The sequence below is a fragment of the Rhinolophus sinicus genome, chromosome 6 (genome assembly GCF_057876585.1).
Source record: "Rhinolophus sinicus isolate RSI-liver-muscle chromosome 6, RSI-T2T, whole genome shotgun sequence".
Classification (NCBI taxonomy): Eukaryota; Metazoa; Chordata; class Mammalia; order Chiroptera; family Rhinolophidae; genus Rhinolophus; species Rhinolophus sinicus.
Window position 1 is genome coordinate 43,842,501 of NC_142506.1, and position 21,085 is coordinate 43,863,585.

Sequence of the window (21,085 nt, forward strand, 5' to 3'; positions counted from 1 at the left end):
TGATACATATTTATGTATACATATATACATGTATTTCTATAAACTCCTGGGTGCTGGTAATGTTCTCTCATCATCTAGATGCTGGTTATAAAGGTGCTTTGGCTTGAGACAGTTTATCAACGTGTACACTTGTATGTTTTTTGTATGTATGTTCAATAAAGCAATTTTTAAAGAGGATAGTTCCTTTACACTCTGCACCAGTCAGATCACATCTGGACTATGATTTTTATGCATGAATGTTTCATTTCAAGAAGAATGACGAGGAAGGGGCTATTTAGCCTGAAAAAAGGAAGGCCCGCGGGGGCAGTTGTCAGGAGTTTTTGTGCACTAGGATCAATGATGGCCCTCGTTAACTGAGGCCCATCACAGTCCTGTCAGCCCCACCTGTGCGACCTTGGGACTCTACTCATCTCTTTAGGTCCCGGTTTCTTCTATTACAAATTGTAGGAGCTCGCCTAGATGATCTAAGAAGCCTTTATGTTCTAAAGTGCTATAAGCATTAAAAGTCATGTATATAAAACATGCTCAAGTATACATTTTAATAGCAGTAACTGGTTCCCCCACTCATATTATTCTTTGGTGTGTGTATTTTTATACGTTACTTTAAACCTTCATGAAATGGGATGGATAGCTAACACGTGTATTTACACAAAGCAGAAGGTGCTATATTCACCTCAGAAATTATTTTTACACCAAAGTGGTAATTTAGGAGTTTGCATGTAAAATCTTTTCTAGACCCACTAATTCAATGATTTATTGATTCTGAATCTATCTCTGGACAGAGATGTAATTTTTAAAATTCTGATCCTAATACGTGACAATTCTTAGTTGAGGTTATAAGTTTTGACAAATTTGTTCATTCTTGTCATCTCTAGAGTTGCATTAAGTAACAAGCCAATGTTTTACAATCCCTGATAAATGACTGCTGGGGACCCTCTAGTAACATGGCCACATTTCTGCCTGGTAGATGGCTGGAGCAGTCAGTCTACTTTCCCACAGGTTCCGTTTGTCCAGCTGACTTAGTACTTAGGAAGTGGAAGTCCACTTACGGGTTAAGGCCCAGGGTGCTGGAGCCAGTCTCCACCCACCCAACACCCCACTCTTCACTGAGCGCTTACTTCTATCTGGCCAGCACTGGGGAAGCATTCAGAGCTGTGCCGGGTGAGTGAGTCTCTACCCCGTCTGACTCATCCAAGTGGAGGTAACACTAGTGCTTACCTCGCAGGGCTCCTGAGAGGATTAAATGAGCGGATAGTGGACAACACTTGGAAAAATGCCAACTATAAGTTCTCAGAATGAATGAGCGTCACAAGGGCCCCTCCCCCCGGAGAGGGAAGCCTCTGGTTATGGTCCTCCTGGAAAAGATGGCAGCACGCCTCACAGAGAAGGCCCAAGCGCGGCCTGGCGCCCGAGAACCGGGTGACGGTTGACAGGGGGCCTCCGCAGTGACCGGGCAGCTCAGCAGGCCCTGCCGTGTTGACAGGCCAGCAGCCTGGGAAGAGGCAACAGAACAGGTGGTGTCTCGCTGTTGCCGCGCGTCCCCACCAGGCCGAGGAACCCAGCAGCAGAAGATGCTGTGCCAGGATGGGGCTGACCTTCGGCAGGGCCGACCAGCATGGCTCAGGGAATCGGGCTGTGTCCCCTGGGAGGCAAAGGGGGCCTGTTTGAAACTTGGAAATGTCTGAATCACCTGGAACTGGCACAGGTGAAATGACCTATTACCAGTAGAAATTGGAGCTTGTGAACTAAATTATATTCAGATAAATATTATTAGTTTCATATATGTACACATACCCAACTTTTGTGGACTATTAGAACTGACCAAATTTGGACTTGCAAACTGTAGAACTAAAGTGATTTTTATGTTCATGGTACACAGGTTGAAGGAAAAAGGACTACCCCAGTTCTAATCAAAACTAACATATTATTCAGGAATGTCCTTGGTTTCACAATTTCAGGGGGAAAACCAACAGGGCAGCCAGGTAAATTTTTACGACATCCTAGTTTGATGTTTCGCAGGTATGGTTCCTAGACTACCTGTGTGTGAATCATCTGGGTACTGGTGAAAATGCAGACCCCTGGCCTAGCCCCAGACCCCTGCAATCTGTAATAGATGGAAACTTCTCAAGCTGCTCCTGGAGATTTGTCTTTCTCTCCCATTTGTCTCCCTGTGCTGCCACCAAACTGTGATTTTTACATGAAACCACTGAAAACCTAGCCTCTTACTTAAAAAGCACAGGCTCCCACTCTAATTTCTGTCGGACACAGATGCATGGAGGGGACTGTCTCTGTCTGCAGGGCAGACACAGAGCATTTCCATCATGGCAGAAAGTGCTATTCTCCGCTTCTCCTTCAGATGAGATGAGAGCCCGAGCCACATCTCGGTAGCTGTTTTGGAGCCCATGTCAGGGCCCAGAATGGCATATTTCCAAAGGGCAAATCCCACCTGATCAAACGGCCACCCAGCCTTGGAGATAATCAGTAACGTCCATTGTTATTACACCCCCACCAGCAGACACCTTGAGGCATGCTGCACTACTCTTACAAAACACAGACAAGAACTAAGTAAGAGAGAGCGGTAAACAGTTTACCTCTTTAACAAGAATCAAAGAAAAATGAAAACGATTTGTAAATGGTAATAGTTTAATGAACCAATTTTACTCACGGACATTTACCCTGTCTGAAAAAAAAAAAAAATCAGTAATTTTCTGAATGTTCTTATACCTGAAAGTGAAACTAATTCACAAAATAAAAACGTACATAATCCAGTGTCAAAAACTGGTGATTTAGAGAAATCACCCGTTTATTTGTTCTAACAAAAAGAAAATAAAAAACTCGGTTTGACAATTCAGCCAAAACTGTCTGTGTCATTCAGCAGTGTCCCTGGCTGTGGGCTCTGTGGCACGCTGATGGCTCATGAGTCTCTCATAGTTCAAATAAAGTGGACAACCACACACGAAGACAAGACTCTCTCTCACAATGTGCATAAAAATAAAGTCTTTGAAAATACACAGTTCTTTAAAGGAATGAAAACACTCCTGTTTTGTTGTTGGTTTTGTTCCTTTTAATTACTAATTTTTGGTTTTTTAAGTAAACTGTTTTTGCGTAAGGAGCTGTATGATGTTGTAAGTGGAAACCAACAGGCCACTGGCAAATACATACATTTTCTCTCCCTGACATTATACCTTGTTTCCCCCTAAAACCCTCTTTCATGATTTCTGTTATGGTTCAGAAAGTAAAGAAAATGATTTCAAGTATTCAATTCCTATCAAAAATTGGTATCAAAAGTAATAAAGGACCTAATTTCTTTATAATTCCATGTTTTAAAAAATAACTTAAGAAGCAAGAGGTCCGGCCCTTTACTTGTGTAAATACCACAGCGTAACTAGAGTTTCTTAAGACAGCGTGGAGAGGAGTCAGTGTTTAGCACCTCGATCATCGATCTTAACGTTGGGAACGTCTCGGATACTGACGGAAGAGTTTTATAAGAAGGTGAAATACTGAAAAAGAAAACACAAAGAAGAAGTGTGAATAGTAGCACAATTTTATAAAACAAGGGCAAAACTTATATTGTATTTATTCCTATTATAATGCTCACTTTGGAATAGCCTGTATAGATACATAATGTCAGACAATTATTACAAAAGCAAGGAGGAGGTAGGAACAGAACAGATCCTTCTAAGCAATGGACTGGGGTATCAGCAGACTCATCTGATGTGCTGTTTAGAAGTAAAACCAGAGTCTTTGAGAAACAAAATTAAACTCTGGTTTACACATGACTGTTAGGCGTCCATGTCCCACTGGTGTGCATGCCAGTCTTGGAATCAGAAGACACAGGTTTCGGGTCCTGCCTCACTCTTTATTAGCTTCAGTCACCTCTCTAGGCTCCACTCGCCTTGTCTGTAGCAACTGACGGAGTCACCATGAGTGTGGAATGAGGTAACACACGTCAAAGTACACTGTGAAATGGTGACGGCACAAGGTAAGGTGTTGTTATTCTTTCCTTAGAGGACTGTTGAAAGATTAACACTGTAAAATCATGTTATAAAACAGAAGCAAGATCTCTGACCTTATGTTTGTGTTACTAAAATGTGTGTAAAGTAGTAAACCTAAAAGAGGAATACACTGGAAAAAGTTTTCATTACAAAGCTAATGGTATAGTTACAGATTGAACAAGAGTCTACTACAGACATGAATTTCTCCATTTTAAACACAGTACAAATTACCCAGCAATTCTGGGAGCTGTTGCTATGTCAAATAGATGTGAAAGGTAAAACTGGTGGTTATAATGTAAAAAATAACATGGAGAAGGAACAAGAATAAATGAAGCCAAATAGTGAAATGTGCTTACTCTTTATTAACTATAAAAGTTAATAATGTCTGTGAGCTTAGTTTCTTCCCAAATTTGCACATTCCTCTGAAGTGCTTCTGGAAACAAGAGCCAGGAAAGATCAGAGTCTGCCAGACTCCTCACCCAGCATCCGTCAGGGGTCATTTCATTTAATGTTTACTGACTCACATGTATTCTCCACCTAAATTAGGACCCAGTACCACTTTCTCAGAACCTAGAGTGCAGTAAAATGCAGCTGAACAAAGTGCTAACACACACAGTAAGTCTGAAATGGGTTTAGTTCACTCACAGTTTCCTAGTTTACTCCTGCATATTGAACCTAAGAGCTTGGGATAAAGGGCAAATTAGCCAAGAGAAATGACTATCTGATTATATAAATATTAGGTTGGTGCAAAAGTAATTGTGGGTTTTGCAATTATTTTTAACCTTTTAAACTGCAATTACTTTTTCATCAACCTATACGACATCTGCAACTTTCACAAACTAGCTTCTTATTTTTTATTTATTATTCATTTCTATCCATACACTCACCCTGTAAGCCATCTCACACAACAATTTTAACTTTGAAAATTTTGATTAAATTTATTGTACAATAGTAACTCAAAGAAATGAGTACACTTCCAGTTTCAAATAGCTCCAAAATTAACAGGAAGTCTCTTTTCTCCCTCTTTAGTTGTAATATCCTTGTTGACCCCCATCAAGTAGTTACCTTTTCAAGTTCATCCAACTTTTAGCTATTTTGCTAAAGGCCTCTGAACCAGGGGCTGTCATAGCTTCAAAGTCAACTAACTGTAAAAGAAAGAAATTTAGGAATGTGATTAAATAAGAAGTCGAAAAATTCACTTTGAGATCTATTTAACTCATGGATCTTAACCCCAAAACCCCTGATTGGAATTTAAAGAAAACCAACAGTTTTCCCTTTCAGTTCCAACGTACCTTCCCTTTGGGAATTTTCCCTGCTACTTCTTTTCCACTTGCCATCAACGCTCCCACGATCACCGAATAAGCTATCACACTATTTAAATAAAGAACAATTACACATTAGTCCATCTATAAACAGTTACCATGTTAGAGCTAACCCTGGATTTCCCATCATATAAGGTGAAATTTTATTTCTTTTATGAATTCTTTCGGCATTAAACATAAGAATATTTTATTTTGCTTTAAAAAGTGTTTACTAATTTACTACTAATAAAAATATTTACTGATTTCTAAAAAAAAGTGACTAAGAATATTCTTTTTCTCAGGAAAAAAACTGCTTCTTTTAATTAGGACATTTCTTTCCACTTGGTTTTTTGATTCTTGTGAAATGAATTAGGAAATGTATCTGCTTATGTGTTTCACAACTTCATGAGGCTTGGCTTTAAAATGCATATACAACATACTTTGTAAATACAAACATATTAATCTTACCATTGACGCACTAAAAACTTTGGCCCCCAAAGAAAAGCAGAACACATGCCCAGAATGCACTACCAGACTGGTTTGAAAACCAATATGTTGCATCAGTTTCCTTCCTGGCACAGAACAGACTCACTCTGGATTCTGACACCTCCATCACACACAGACTGTGCGCCCCCAGGCGAGGTGCCCTGGACCCAGATAACGAAGGCCTCTGAGAGGGAGCAGCCTGGCTGGGGAGATGACAGCACACACTGGCAGACGCCAAAGAGAGTGAGTCATTCCTGGGGTGGCCTGGCAGGGAAGACCTCACAGAGGCAAGTGCTGTGTCACAGGAAGCACAGGAGGCTGGGAAATGCACTGGACGGAGGGAAGCACGTGTGGGACACGAAGGTGTGAGGAGAGGGCCCACAGGGGGACCCTCAGAAGTTCCACAGGTTAGAGGTAGGGCCGATAAAGGAGGGAGGTGCCCATCCCAAGGTAAACCAGGGCAGGGTGGGGACTGGCACGGTGCATGATGCCGCTGCACTTAGGACAAGACGTCTACAGAACTGGAGCACAGAGAGGGGAGGGAGGAAAGCCTGGAAACAGGGCCTCCAGTTAGAACGCTTGTGTCAGGAGGTGACTAGGGTCTGAACTAGGCAGTAGCTATGAGTATAAGGAAGAGAGAAAGAGGGTTTGGAGGCAGAATCAACAGGATTTAGGGACTGAAGAGAAGTAGGGACCGAGGGCCTGAGTCGGAGAGGACTGCAGCTGGACCTTCCATCGCACGTCACACAGGAGCCACTGAGCTGTGAGGATGAGCTGGGGGCCTGCACAGGCCCGCGGAAGAGCTGCACAAAAGGTGGTGTGTGCAGGTCTGGGGCTCACCACGGACTCGGTGCACACAACTAACAGGAATTATCCTGGTATTCCAATATTCATGCTCCTATTTTGTTTCTATGCCTTTTTAATATTATAACAATATTCGCTACCACATTTAGGAGAGTTTTACTTTTAAAGTATTAATCAAAGATGACATTCAAGTACATTATTTTAGCCAAAAAATCTTAAATTCAAATATGTGCTAGACATAGCATATGCCATCAATGGGATTTACTGCACACAGTACCGGGTAAAAGGGAATAGAAAGAAAATTCTACAGACACCGCCCTTGTTTTAATGATATCTAAAAAACTGATGGATGCATAAGAAGAAAGAATTTTTTTCACAATAATAAAAATAGTATGGAAGGATTGATGATTCAGAAGTATAAAACATTAGGGCTGAAGGTCAATAAATGGCCAGAAATTGGAGAAACAGGGAGAAGAGGGCAGGGTAACAGTCTGGGTGAACATGAAACTTAAAATACAGGGAGCATGATGCCTGCGCACAGTGGGCCTTCAATACATCTTTGTTGAATGAATGACCCCCAAGCCTGTAATAGGCAAGCACACTACATTAGAAATATCTTTCTTAATTCCTCTGATGATGTGCTAGATTAAGGACAGACTTTTTGGGGGGACTTTGAAAAACCAAAACGTGGCTTCCTATCATTGTTTGGGTTACTTTTGTACCCACATCCACAACAGGAAGTATAAGCAAAAAACATGCTTTTCAATGGAAAAACTTTTGAATTATAGGGTATCACTCACCTGGATCCTCGAGAGAGTGGCATTAAATTATAAAAGTAATAAACTAAGGATAAGATTAAGTTACAAACAGCATCAGCCTCCTAGAAAAAAAGAAAGCACATGCTCATGAACTTCAATCCTAGATTACAAACTAGGTTTTTATTAGGTGACAAGACAAATATGAATCATATATATCAGGAACAGGATTATTTCATTCCTCTCCTACAAGAACCTAATTCTCACATTCTTGAATATTTTATACGCTTTTCCATCATTTTTTCTAATGAAAGGGTATACACACAGTCCAGTTTAGAGGAATACTTTCCCAGCTGTTTTTAAAAGTGCCAACTTTTCTAATAAACATAAAAATCTCAGTCTCCTTTAATGTTACTTGTAATGTCAAAATATATATTGAGATTAAAATAAAACAAAGCACTCATTAATATCGAATATGCTTTCTACAAGCCTCTCTACCCTAAAGGATTCTGATAAGCCCTGCTCTGCACTGAGATTTAGGTGATAAATATACTCAAATATATGTAAAAACTTAGATGCTTAAAAATATGTAAGAACTGATTAAATGCAAGAGAAATGAGTTGACTTCTGGGCCACAGGCATCCACTCCAGGACGCAGGAGTGCCCACCACACTCGTGTCTTAGAGGCAGCTGCAGCCACCAAGGTGACATGTTAGGCCCTGCCTCCAAGGGGGCCCCTTGAGTTGGGGTGCGCAATGGAGGGCAAGGGTCACGGACCAGGGAAGGCTGCTAAGTGCAGTGCAGGCCATTTTCAATTCAGACCAAATTTTCCATTTAAATCATGACAGAGCCCAAACTTAGGATAATACTGGGGTGCCAAAAAAACGTATACACATTTTATGAGATGTTATCCATGTATTACTTTTCGAAGTTGAACTGAATTACAATGTGTAGTATGATGTCTGCTCAAAAGATGGCGTTAATCAAATGAACACTAGTGTCACCATGCAACAGGCAGGACAGTAAAAGAAAATGGCGGAAACATAGTCATCATTCGAGGGGTGCAAGACCATTTTGAACTGGTGTTTGAAATTCGAGAACGTTGTGGTAGCACAACAACAATGGAGGTGTGAGTGTGCAGCAGATCCTCCAGCCTAACAACTGCACACATTTGTGACCGTGGCAGCACTTCAGGAAGAAATTGAAATGGCATGCACGGTGATATATGTGGACACTGGTCAACGTTGCTCAAGCAGTAGTTCACCATAATCAGAAGTGTCTGGACGCTGATGGGAACCACTTTGAGCACCTCTTGTAATTGCAGAAGTCAAACATGACTTGCATTCATCTTTTGTTATCGGTATATATTGAGTATTACAATTAAAAAAATTATTTCTATACTATACATTTGCAGACTTCTACCCATTTTTTTAAAAATTTTATTGGGGAATATTGGGGGACAGTGTGTTTCTCCAGAGCCCATCAGCTCCAAGTCATTGCCCTTCAACCTAGTGGTGGAGGGTGCAGCTCCAAGTCTAATCTAGTTATGGAGGGCGCAGCTCAGCTCCAAGCCCAGTCGCTGTTTTCAATCTTTAGTTACAGGGGTCACAGCCCACTATCCCATGTGAGAATTGAACCGGCAACCTTGTTGTTGAGAGCTGGCGTTCTAACCAACTGAGCCATCCGGCCGCCTCTCCGGAAGCTCAGCAGCAGCTTGTTGTCTTCGATCTAGTTGTGGAGAGCGCAGTTCACTGGCCCATGTGAGAATCAAACCAGCAACCCTGTTGTTCAGAGCTTACGCTCTAACCAACTGAGCTAATCGGCCGCCTCGAGTGTTACAATTTTAATACAGTTTTTTCCTTCCTTAAAATGTGTATACATTTTTTTTGGCACCCTCTGTATATAGTAAATAATAAATTTATCATTTCCCCTCCTCCATGAACTGTAGTTACTAAATATGGGAATTGTTTCTATAAGAGTGTTAAAAAATATTTATAGGTCACTTAAAGCTGATTTAAGCATAAAAGGTATAATTCCAATGAAAAGGCAGAGGCTTTGCAAGTTTACAAAGGAAACACAGAAAGCACGGATAAGATGGAAACAAAGCTTACCCCAAATTCTGATGACAGGATGAGGATTTTCCCTTTCGCTGTTAGATCTTTATACAGTGCATCTATTTCAGCGTGATATAACTGCGTTCTTTCTTCTGTGGTTTGAGTTTCCACAGAAAATAATATATTGCCAATCCTAAAATTACAAGAACGTGCGTCAAAGGCATGTGTTACACAATTCAAATAGCCAAACACAGAAAGTGAAAAGTGAAGCAAAGAGCTGCTGATGTGGCAGAGGACATGCCTAAGGACAGATGCCACGTTTCTAACCACAGACAGATGAAGCATGGTTCATAAGGATGCAATTTCTTCACAAAATAGGACATTTGCTCAGTCTAACTACATGTATTCATTATATGAGCTTAAGCGAAGACAGGCGGAAACCACACATAGAAAAGAATGCATTTAAATGGCTGGTCAGTATCTGATCAGACAGCCACACTGTTATGATCGGAGATCAGGAGAGAACTAAGTGTCGAAAGAAAGTTCAGGAACTCTGTTTTCGTTTTAAGCGTTTCCTGCCTGCTGAGCTCCATGCGAGGCTCTTTGGAGGATATAAATTCGAGGTAACAGGTATTGTACAACGCCAGCAGCCAAAATGCTGAGCAGTCTTAGGCCTTGTAAAGAACACAGCACAGCTGCTTTATTGAGGAAGAAGGTGGAAACCAGGCCACAAATAGCTGAGACTATCTCAGGGCCAGAACACAGTTCATCGCGGTTCACGAGGAGGTCAGATCTAAGTTAGAAGACACGGAAGAAAACAGGAAAAGCTCCCTGGAAGAAAGGCTCTGAACTTGGGTTGTGGACATCAGGATGGAATGGCAGGCGCAGAGACAGGAGGTGGGAGGTAAGCTCAGGGAACAAGCAGGCCAGGCTCCCAGAGCAAACGTTCAGTGAGAGCAGGCACCATCGTTCAAGCCCACATTCTGGAAGGCCTCGAGTGCTTGGCAGGGGCGCTGGTTTCGGTATCCACAGGCAACGGCAGGTGTGGACTGGAGTGATTTTTGGAGGCAGGGGAGTGCCCAGTGGAGTGAGCCCTGGGAAGGCACCAGGAGGCGGCAGCGGACACCCAGCCTGAGTCTACATGACGGGTTAGAGGCCCAGACAAGAGGACAAGGCATGGGGTAAAACAGACAGACAGCGGAGGAAAAGCCTTCCCCACAATGAACTCTAAGAACTCTGAAGACGCTTTTCCACAAACCACATTAGACCTTACATTCATGTCCAGAAAGGTGCTCAATTTAGCACCGCCAGAATAGGTATCTGTGGTGTAATACTCCAAATGACACGCTGAAAACAGTAATGGGCAAAGCTACACACGGGGCCGTCGTCCTTTTCCCTTCCGGACCACGTGAGAGCCCGGGTGGCGGACCCGGCAGCGGCGGGCCGGCAGCAGCGCAGGCACGGACCCCCGCCTGCAGGCGCCCGCAGGAAGCTCACGTACTTGTCTCCTGTAATCGTGATGGTGAACCCGTCATATTCCTTCCCTTGATCTCTGAGGCTCGGGACTTTGGTGTTCACGGTGAACCCATCCTTCGTTTTAGTGTTAAACTGCTTTCAGGGAAAAAGAAAATTCACGTTACTGGTGTGTAAGTCACCGCGAACCCCCAAAGGCTACTCTGAGTGCTGACTCTAAATTCCACGCCTTTAGGAAGGGTCCCAGAAGTCCCTAATGAAGACAGCCGGCCATTAGTGACCGAGGACACCGCTGCCTGCGTTACACTCCGCGTGGCGCCTAAGGGAGGCTAGCAGAGAGCTTGGGCACGCGGCGCACAGGCTCCCTTCAGCAGCCAGGAGCACTGCTGGGCTCCACGAGCTCTCTCCCGGGTTCTTCTGCTGCTATCTCATGGGCAGCAACTGGGGGTCTTAGCAGAAGACTTGTCCCCAATACCCTGTAACTCGGAAAAGCACCTTGTATTCATGTGTGCTCTTTCAAAGCGGAGTCCAATTTTTCTAAAAAGTATTCAGAATTATACACGAACTAGAGAATTTCACACACACACATCACACACACATGCATGCATGCACATACTCTCCAACTCTGCAGAACACAGAGAAGGAGGCTACGGGAATTACAGAGCTAAGAATGACCCTCAGGGGTGACGAGCATGAAGGCAGTTTCGGATGTCAGCATTCTGTTGAAAACATTTTTGACAAAACCAAAATGCCCATAAACAGGTTTTGTCACTACTCCAGAAAAAGCTCCCCCAGATTCAGTTATGTAGTGTTGCCAACTCTTTTTTAGGATTGACAGACTTGAATGAGAGAAGCAACCACCAAACAAGGTGGTCATGCTTCCCATGAGATGCTGGGGTTGTCTGAGCCTAGCAGGTGCCCACTGAGGTCTGGGGGACCATGGGGTGACTGCACCGGCACTGGACAGCACAGGCGGGCAGAGCCAGCAGCGGGAACCAGGTGGGAGGTAGCTTCCAGGAAGAAAGGACTTCTAGAGGAAGCAGTGTGTGAACTTACTCTTAGCCAATTCTCGTTTAACGCTCATGGTCTCAACCTCACAGAGGAAACCCGCCTGGCGAGGTCTGGACAGTTAGCGAGAGGGCAGAGTAGGGATACAAGGCCAGGCCTTCATGACCTCCAGTCCACACTGTTTGCTAATAAGCTGACTCAAGGAGAGCTGAGGGAGATTTTAACTTGGTTTTTCACTAGAAGTATGTTGCATATTTCAGTGGACGCTGTCATGGCACCATGTTTCACTGAGCACTTTAAACACAAGGTTCTTTTTTATAGACTTCTATGCGTGCCTTCAAAAATACCAATTTATCCCTAATCGTGGGGGACAGCAAGGCGTACAGTGCTGCAGTGGGGGTCACTTGCAGACAGCACAGCCAGGCAGCGACTCCACACAGGGAGGCGGGCAGCTGGCGGGCAATGCTCCCGCTCAGCTGCACCGAATGACTGTGGTCCATTATGCTTTTCTTTTTAAAAAGTCTTAAACAAGGACATACATATAATATTAAAATCTCCCTACGCTGATTTTGTATCCTGCTCAATACAGTAAATTCAAATGCCTAAAATACCCACAGGAAAGCTACAGATTAAACACTGAGACAGCAGCTCTCACTGGTGCCACTGTGCCCCCTGCGGGGCGTCTGGGGAATTTATGGGAGAGTCTGGTGGCCGCAGGGATTAGGAAGGTGGGGGCCAAGACTCCTGGACGCTGCACAGCGTAGGGCAGTCACACATTATGCGTGACTTCCCATGCCACTGGGCTTTCATGCAGGTGAAGAATCTGTTTATAACTTAATAATTTCCTGGAACCAGATTTTTACACTTATACAGTAAAAATTTGTTACACAGTTTTAATGTACACTGAACTTTCCAGGAATGCAAAAAGCATGTACATTGAGGAAAGTGTGTTATACACTGTTTGGAACTTTACTAAGCGTGGTTTACCATTCCAGAAAGCCACGTCAATGATGACATAGTGGTTCATTGTACCCGTGACACCAGGTAACACAGGGCCAGGCTGCACTTGCAGCTGTCACGTTCACGATGATTTTAACACAGGTGCAAGCACTGGCTGGCTCTCAGGGCGCCTCACGGAGATGAGACTGAATGGTGACCCATGCTGCTCTATTAGCAACGAAGTACGTTGTAGAACTCCTTTCACGGCACTGTGTTGACTTCTTAAAGTTTTCTGAGTAAATGGGATATATTCTCTAGGAATTTCTTAGTGCAGTAAAGGGAGCATCGGAATACGTTTACTGAGTTACTATCGTGAGCTTGAGGAGACTGAGAGCCATTCGTCAGTTCACCAGACCCTCGCAATGACGCCCCGAGGTGGGTCTTCAGAATCACTGCCCCTCAGCAGACAGGAGCCGGGGCCCAAGCCCCCGAGGCAGGTGTGGACCCTAGTGTTCACAACATGATTCCTGCTTATTCCTCAGAAAGGGGTAAGCACTGGTCAGTCAGATACGTTTCTTAAATTTTATTTGCTATAAATCAATCTTATCTACTATAGCTACAAGAACTACATATTCAGGTTTTACATCAAAGTTCACATCGTTAATTGAAAAAATCAAATCTACCTGCTATTGGCATATTTTTGGGTAGTTATATATTCCTAGATAGAAAAAAGCCTCATCAAATTATAAATTCTTAATGGATTATACTTTTAAACAATATAATTCTGTCCCGAAGTGTCTATTTCCTTGAAGCCAAACGTTTCTGACGTTAACATTGCCACACCCACTTTTCCTTTCATCACAATTTGCCTGGTACACTTTCCCCTGCAACTTCTTAAATGCCATTCTGTTAGGTCTCCTGTAAGCAGAATACAGCTGGACTTTGAAAGACAACATGAGAGCCTCAGTCTTTCAATAAGGGGATCGATTATTACTGTCATATTGAGACTTGTTATTGCCATTAATACATTTCCTACGTACGTTATTTTTACCCCTCCTCTTTTTGTAAGTGCTTAGTTGAACTTTGTTTTCTTTATTCCATTTTCCTACCTTCTTGGGGTTTAGCAGATTATACATCCCATCTCTATTCTTTAATTTTTGATATAGATATTTAAACTTGTATGTTTCTGCCAATATGGGGGGGTAGTCAGTGATTACATTCGCTCACTGAAAAAAAAAACAAATACCTTAGTAACATTTTTACTTCTGTTCTCTACTTTCATCAATGTCTAATATTGACATTATCTGATATTTTAATTTCAGACAACATTTATATATTTTTTTAACATTATAGATTAACAGCTCATTTCCTTGGCTTATTTGTTCACCACTATTTCTAATATCTTGTGTTTTCTTTTCTGGGTTCATTTTATGAAAGTACTTATGTCCTTGAATCATTCTGACAAAGAGGATCTAGGCTTGATGAAATTTCTGAATAATTGTGTGTTTAAAATAGTTTTCATTTCACCCTCACACCTGAACATTGGTACGGTTGGTGCAAATGAATTTCCCTTCACTGTCTTCTAGAATCCACTGTTGCCGGGTGGAAGTCAAGCATCAGTGGGGTTCTCCTTTCTCAGGATTTAACCTTTTTTTCCTTTTCTGGAAGCTTTAAGATGTTCTCTTTATATTCTCTCTCTCTCTCTATTAAAATACACACAACATAAAGTTTGCCATTTTAACCACTATAACTGTACAATTCAGTGGCATTAAGTACATTTGCATTGTTGTGCAACCATCACCACCATCCATCCACAGAACTTTTCTGTCATACCAGACAGAGACTCCATACCCATTCTCCCCTTTCCGAGCCCCTGGCACCTACCCTTCTACTTTCTGTCTCTGTGAATTTGACTACACTGGGTACCTCGTGTAAGTGCAATTATACAGTATTTGTCCTTTTGTGAGTGGCTTTTGTGACTGGCTTATTTCACTTAGCATGTCAACGTTCATCCATGTTGTAGCCTGTGTCAGAATTTCCTAACGTTTTAAGGCTGAATGATATTCCAATGTACAGATGGGCCACATTTTGCCTATTTATTCTTCCATCAATGGACATCTAGGTTGCCTCCATCTCTTGGCTACTGTGACTAATACTGCTGTGAACATGGGTGTACAAACATGTCCCGAGTCCCTGCTTTCAATCCTTTTGGATATATACCTAGAAGAGGAATTACTGGATCATGTGGTAATTCTATGCGGTTTTTAAAAAAAAGAAAAAAAGAACTCTTTTTAACCTCGAATTGCCCAAATTTTATCAGAATGCGTGTAGGTATTAGTACTTGAACATTCACCCTGCTGAACATGCAGCAGGCCCTCCACTGATCTTTTCATCTCTCTACAGCCTTGCTTCTATTTTCTGTTTTGTCAGTGAACGCCTCTGCTTCTTTATCATCTCTTCTTCCTAAACTTCTATCAGACAGGTCTGTTCTTCATCTTCTCTTGTAGTTTATATTTCTTTGTCCTTTTATACTCCATTCTGGGAGAATTCATTAGTTTGAACTTCCAGCTCATATATTTGATATTCAGCTGTCTTCAATCTGCTAGTCTAGCTGAGATTTTTTTTTTAAATTATGAGAGTTCTGATTATTTCTTTTCTATTGCTTCTATCTATCTTATACTGGCTCAAATCTCTCAGGAAATTAAATTATGTACTTTTTTTTAAGTACACATAAGTAACATTTATTTATGGCAAATGAATAACATTTACTGAGAACTTTTTTTTTTATGGCTATTTTATTCTACTTGACTTTTTAATGGCTTTCTGGTGACAACTGAGTTTTCTTTTTAAGATCTGAGGAAGCTTTTGTGTCTGTTAATGAACTCATCAGCTGTTTGTTTTTAAATGATGTACTTTTTATTGAAGTAAATTTATATGCGCTGAACTGCACAGGTAGAGTTGATGTGTACATGCCCATGTGACCACAATGACATCAAGGTAGCGTGTATTTACATCACTCTGGACAGCTCCCCCTGCCCTGTCAGGTAAAGCCTGCTCCCCATGAGCAATCACTGCCCCGGCACCCTGTGGATCAGCCAAGGCTCCTTGTAAACGGAATCGCACGCTGCTGTGTCTGGCCTGCTTTGCTCAGCACAATGTCCCTGGGGTTCAGCCCTGTTGCTGTGGGAGGCAGTCTTCCTCTTCCTTTCTATGACTGAGTAGAGCGCCATCGCTGGCCTCCCGTAGAAACAGTGACAGATCCTTGTGAAAGCCCCTGACCTGGAAGACAGCCTCTGGACCAGGAGAGCTGTGAGGTGACTTCTCTGTGAGTGTGGGCACCTACTCTGATGGCATCTCACCATGCAAAGAAAGGGGCAGGGTGCTCGAAAGCCCCATCGGGGTCCTTCCTGGGCCTCATGATGACACTGAGGACGCTGCACAGGCTTGTTCTTTGTCCAGCGTCCTACTACCTAAGCCTATTGTTAGGTTAAAGACAACGTGTCTTGTGAGTTGATTACCAATCTGAATGTGAGACCTCTGACTTCAGTCCTAGAATTTTTTTATTCTTTTTACAGCTCCTATCTCTGCTGAGATTCTCCATCACTGTGTTCATGCTTTCTTTTAAGTTCTCAAACATGTTTACGAAGCAGACAAAAACTTTAGAACAGCTAATTCCAACTTCTGGATCATCTCAGCATCTGTTCCTGTTAACTGCTTTTGTTTTCCTTGGTTATGAGTCACATTTTCCTGCTTCTTCACTTCTCTAATAATTAAGGACTCTAGACTACATTGCCTTCCTTTAAAGGGAATTGAACTTTGTTCTAGCAGGCAGTCAAATCACTAGCAGATCCATTTAATCCCTTCAGGCTTGCTTTTATTTCTTGGCAGGGTAACCTATTTAGAAATTGCCCTAGGATATGGACCTTACTCTAGTGTGCTCTTACACCTACAGTGTGTCCTTTCTGGGGTCTTAACTAAATGCCCAAAGGGCTCACAGGATGCCTCCATCCTGGTGAGGCCAGAACTCCAGCGTCAATCCATGCTGTGAAACCTCTGACAGCTCTCGTCAGCTCATCCCCACAGCAGACACTGCTCTGGGAGCCTCAGTCTCACTGCATGTGTGCAGCCAGCTCTCAGTCACGGGTGGCCTCTGGGCACTGCCCACTCTGCATCCAGCCAGACCCACACTCCTGAGCTCAGCAATACTCTGCGTGGCTCCACGTACCTGTTCAGTGCTCTAGTAAATAATCCCAGGCAGAAAGCTGGCGTAAGCATGGCTCACCTCATGTTTCCCTTCTCTCGAGAATGTCTCAAGTCTTGTCCAAACCCTGAAAATAGCTGCCTTATATTTTGTCGGGTTTTATTACTGTCATGACGTGAAAAGGCAGTCAAGTACCAGGCACTCTGTTTGGCCAGAAACACATTTCCACTGTATGTATTTTTAAGTTTTCTTGTTTCCTATATCCACTGCTTCGTTATAGATTTGCTTTTATGTTTGCGTCTGATGCCTGTCTTATTTTACTTTGGCTATTACTCAGTGTGTGTATGTTATTGTTTTCAGGTAGCATGCTTTATAAATTTTAAAACATTTATAGCATAATATTAATAAACATGGTATTTAATAACTAAAACAGTGCTGTAGTTTTATTTTCTTCCTAAAAACATGTAGTGCGATTTTGATGATAAATTTACCTTCATAATTGGAAGAAGGTCTTCTACTTTGTGTACCTTTTCCAGAGCTTCTCTAACTTCCAACAATCCTTTAGGATTATTAGCTCTGAGAAAGAGAGAGAAAGAGAGAGAGAGAGAGAGAGAGAGACAGAGAGAGAGACTAAAATCAATACAGAAATGTAATAATTATGCCATTTCCTCTAACTTAATTGTCCTTAACTAAGAATAGCTCAATATTCAAAATGGTGGGCCACAACTTAAGTTTCTAAATAATGGGATGGTTTAATCCTAATGAGATTTGGGCTACAGATGAGAATTAGGGAAACAGACGGCAGCCCACCCAGAAGGTAGGTAGGAAAGAGCAGAGCAGGTGGACAGCCAGTGTCTGTGTATAGATGTACGGGAATGGGTTTGGTCCTCAAACCTGACTCTCCTATTCCAACTCTGGAATCAGAAGGAAACGGTGTTTCTTTCTAAATTTGCTCAAACGGAAGGACCCTGCTAGGATTTTATACCAGTTTTACATTTCCTTGATGATAACCATTCAGAATTCATTTTGCTCCAGTGTTCTGTTCACTGTTACCTACACCATGCTGCCTTTCAGGTGAGGGAGGATGGATATTAAAGCTGAAATCCCTCATAAAGAAATTCAAAGACACATCCTGCCTTTTAGAAGAAACAGAACAGAAGAGTCACAATATTGTGTGTAAGACAAAACACACCCACTGAGGCCCATGGATTTTGTGAAGCTGTTAACAAGAAGACTGATAAGTGATTATGAAAAGCTTTATGATTAAAACGCGATGTAAAAATTTGATATACTTTGTTTAGCCTGTCAATAAGCTTGGTTTTCAAGTTTCATAACTATAACTGACGTATAAGAGGTGAAATCTATCCACAACTATGGACGGTTAAAGGCTTACCCATGATAAACAAGAATTCTGTCTTTAATAAAATGAAGAATTTTCTCAAAATACTCCAGGTATCTCATGTTAATGACTTGACCCCTGCAAGAAAACAGAAATTAAGAGTCTTCACAAAGGAGCACATTTCGAACAACACCTGATTTCCGAGTTAACGCAAAGGAGCAGTAGGAGAGCTGAGAATAACAGCAAGAAAGTGTGGGAGATTCACTTGTTTGCAGCCAACGAACAAAGAACTGTTGTAGCGGGTGCTCATTCAGCCCCGAGCTTATCTGGTGGGAAAGGACCACTCAGCCCCGGAGATGCCACACGGGGACAAAAAGCCTCACACGAGGCGCAGCGTTGATGCGTTTCCTCCTCTGCATGGATCCCTTGGCTTTTTCGGCAGCCACACGTCCCCTCTCCCGTGGTTCTTCCGACAGCACTCTCTGCTAATCCCCCTTCCTGATGTCTAGCTGACCAGCAGTTTGCATCTCCACCACTCACACTAAATATCATTTTCCTCACGTTCCTAGGCCCCCTCTCCCAGCAGGTCACATACAGCCAACACGCTGATGCACACGTCCGGCTACTCCCTGGACCACCCCCAACCTCAAGTTCGTAACTGTCACACAGGAAACCACTCCTGCGCACTCGCCCAGCTCCACCCCCAAACACATCCACCCACTCTTTGTCCCATTGCTACATAGCTTACTCTGACACCCATGAGCGGAGCCAGGACAGTTCCCTGTGGCCCCCTCTCTCTCATGTCCAACCCACCAGCGCTCCTCATCCTACCTTCTCACTTCCCGTCTCGTCCCTCCCTCCAACTCAGCTCACACACCTTTCCAGACCTTGCTATTTATTCACCTCAGTTAGGACACCACTTTCTAACCACTTCCTTTGCCATCAAGGTCACTGCCCTCTCTAACCTGTTCTGCCACCTGCAGCCAAAGTGGTTATCTGGTCGTGCAAATGTGCTCATGTCACTTCTCTCCTTATAATCTCTGAATAGATGCTGGTTATCCTTATAAGCAGCATCTTCAGGGAATGAGCTTTACCAGCTTTACCATGGAACAGAAAGTTAGTTATCTTTGGGAACAAAAACACTATTTGCATTTTGGTCTCTGCCTGCCTTTCGAGCCTTGGTTGCTGGTACACCTTAACTGCAAACTAGTCACCAGTCACCAGGAATTAGTTGTCCCTTCCTGACCAAGCCCGATTCCCTTGTAGCCATGCCTCACCCACCTCTCTGCTTTTCACCTTCCCTAACAGCTCAGGCAGCTCCTTTTCTGTGTCCCCCCGGCATGCTGCACACACGGCCACCATATCCTAACACCGCCGAGTCGTTCACGGGTCCGTCTTCTGCACCACACTGACAGCTTTCTGAGGCCGGCACTTACTAACCCTTCTTTGTCAGCACCATGCGGCACACTGACCCTGGCTTCAACTCCAGGTACTTGAGTCTATCTATAAGTGCCACAAATTACTCCAGAAGAAACAGAAATATACACGTCACAGGGAAATTTATTTTCTAAAAATTAAAAAAATAAGTATATAAATGACATTTCCGTTAAACTTAAACATCAAAGGTGTATAGAATAATACTGTCTTGATTCAGGTTTCTAGAACTAGAAGCATATTGGATGTGACGTAGCTAACACATTTACAAATCTTATCTAAAATTAAATTCAGTGGGTCCCCTTGAAGCTGATATCCTTTCATATTTGTTCATCATTTATTTAGAGGGTACGTGATGGAGGGGTACAGAGCGGAGCGCTTCACCCACGTCCCTAACTTGTGGAGCCTCTGGACAAAAGAAAAGTCCTCCAGTCAACCTACCCCCACCCCCAGCCCCTTGCCCCCCGCAGGCAGCTTAGGGACCAGATGGTGTTACTGACCCAAACCCCTGGTGTGCTGGGGGGTTGGATGGAGAGCTTTTCTGCCACCATAACAGACGTGTCAATTCTTTAGCCAAGCAATGTCATCAGGATATCATGACAAATGCAATGTTCTCCATCTAATTACTTTCTGTGATGCATCAGGGCCCATGAAAGACTGACGTCGTAGGCAGGACTCTGCAGTCCACCCCTCACTTGGGCTCTCCATCAGAAAACGTGCCTGGAGAAGGAGCATGGGGGGTATGTACTTCTCTCTACAACTGGACCAGGCAGGACACTGCAGGTCCAGAGCTAACCCGTGTAGGCCCTCATAGAAAGTCACCAGGAAAGAAGCACTGGGTCGCTCATGTCTCCATGACCTGTCTATTTAGAATAAACGCCGATGAAAACAGGAAAGATGCACAGAAGGTTCATACCTGATTAAGTTGATGTGGTTGTTAAAACCTCTGCTAAGACTTCGTGCTGGCATCTGATCTAACCAGAGCACTGGCTGGTCTGGGTCGGCAATCCTATAAAACAGAGCTCGTTAAAGATTAAGGTCTTATACAACCTAGAAATGTTCAAAGCATTAAAAACAAAACCTGTAAGAGTTTTGGCAAAAATGGGAAGAAAGCAACTGCTCAGCCCACTACATCTGCAAATCGGAAACATAAACCCGCAAATTCCACAGATGCCCTGACAGGGCCGAGGAAAAAGTCAGTGCAGGTTTACTAGCAGAGCAGTTTTCTCATGAAAATGAATCAACGCTTCCCCCTCTAAACTGCGGCTGGTCGGCCAGACACACACTTCAACTATA

At 43.0% G+C, this 21,085-nt stretch overlaps 1 protein-coding gene across 16 annotated transcripts in view; it reads right to left on the reverse strand.

Moving 5' to 3' along the window:
• TTC13 (tetratricopeptide repeat domain 13) overlaps positions 1–21,085 on the reverse strand; it is a 76,712-nt gene that overhangs the window by 3,866 nt on the left and 51,761 nt on the right. For 9 of the 16 annotated variants that reach the window (XM_088799071.1, XM_088799066.1, XM_088799065.1 and 6 more), the window contains 9 exons: positions 20,706–20,798; positions 18,410–18,493; positions 17,508–17,592; positions 10,897–11,006; positions 9,453–9,588; positions 7,387–7,466; positions 5,288–5,366; positions 5,061–5,140; positions 3,431–3,500 (listed from right to left, as the gene is read on the reverse strand). In XM_088799071.1, the coding sequence (XP_088655197.1) occupies positions 3,431–3,500; positions 5,061–5,140; positions 5,288–5,366; positions 7,387–7,466; positions 9,453–9,588; positions 10,897–11,006; positions 17,508–17,592; positions 18,410–18,493; positions 20,706–20,798 (817 nt within the window). Of the gene's footprint in view, positions 1–2,766; positions 3,501–5,060; positions 5,141–5,287; positions 5,367–7,386; positions 7,467–9,452; positions 9,589–10,896; positions 11,007–17,507; positions 17,593–18,409; positions 18,494–20,705; positions 20,799–21,085 lie in introns of those variants that run through there. The other 7 variants (XM_019757362.3, XM_019757359.3, XM_088799069.1 and 4 more) reach the window with 3 other exon arrangements.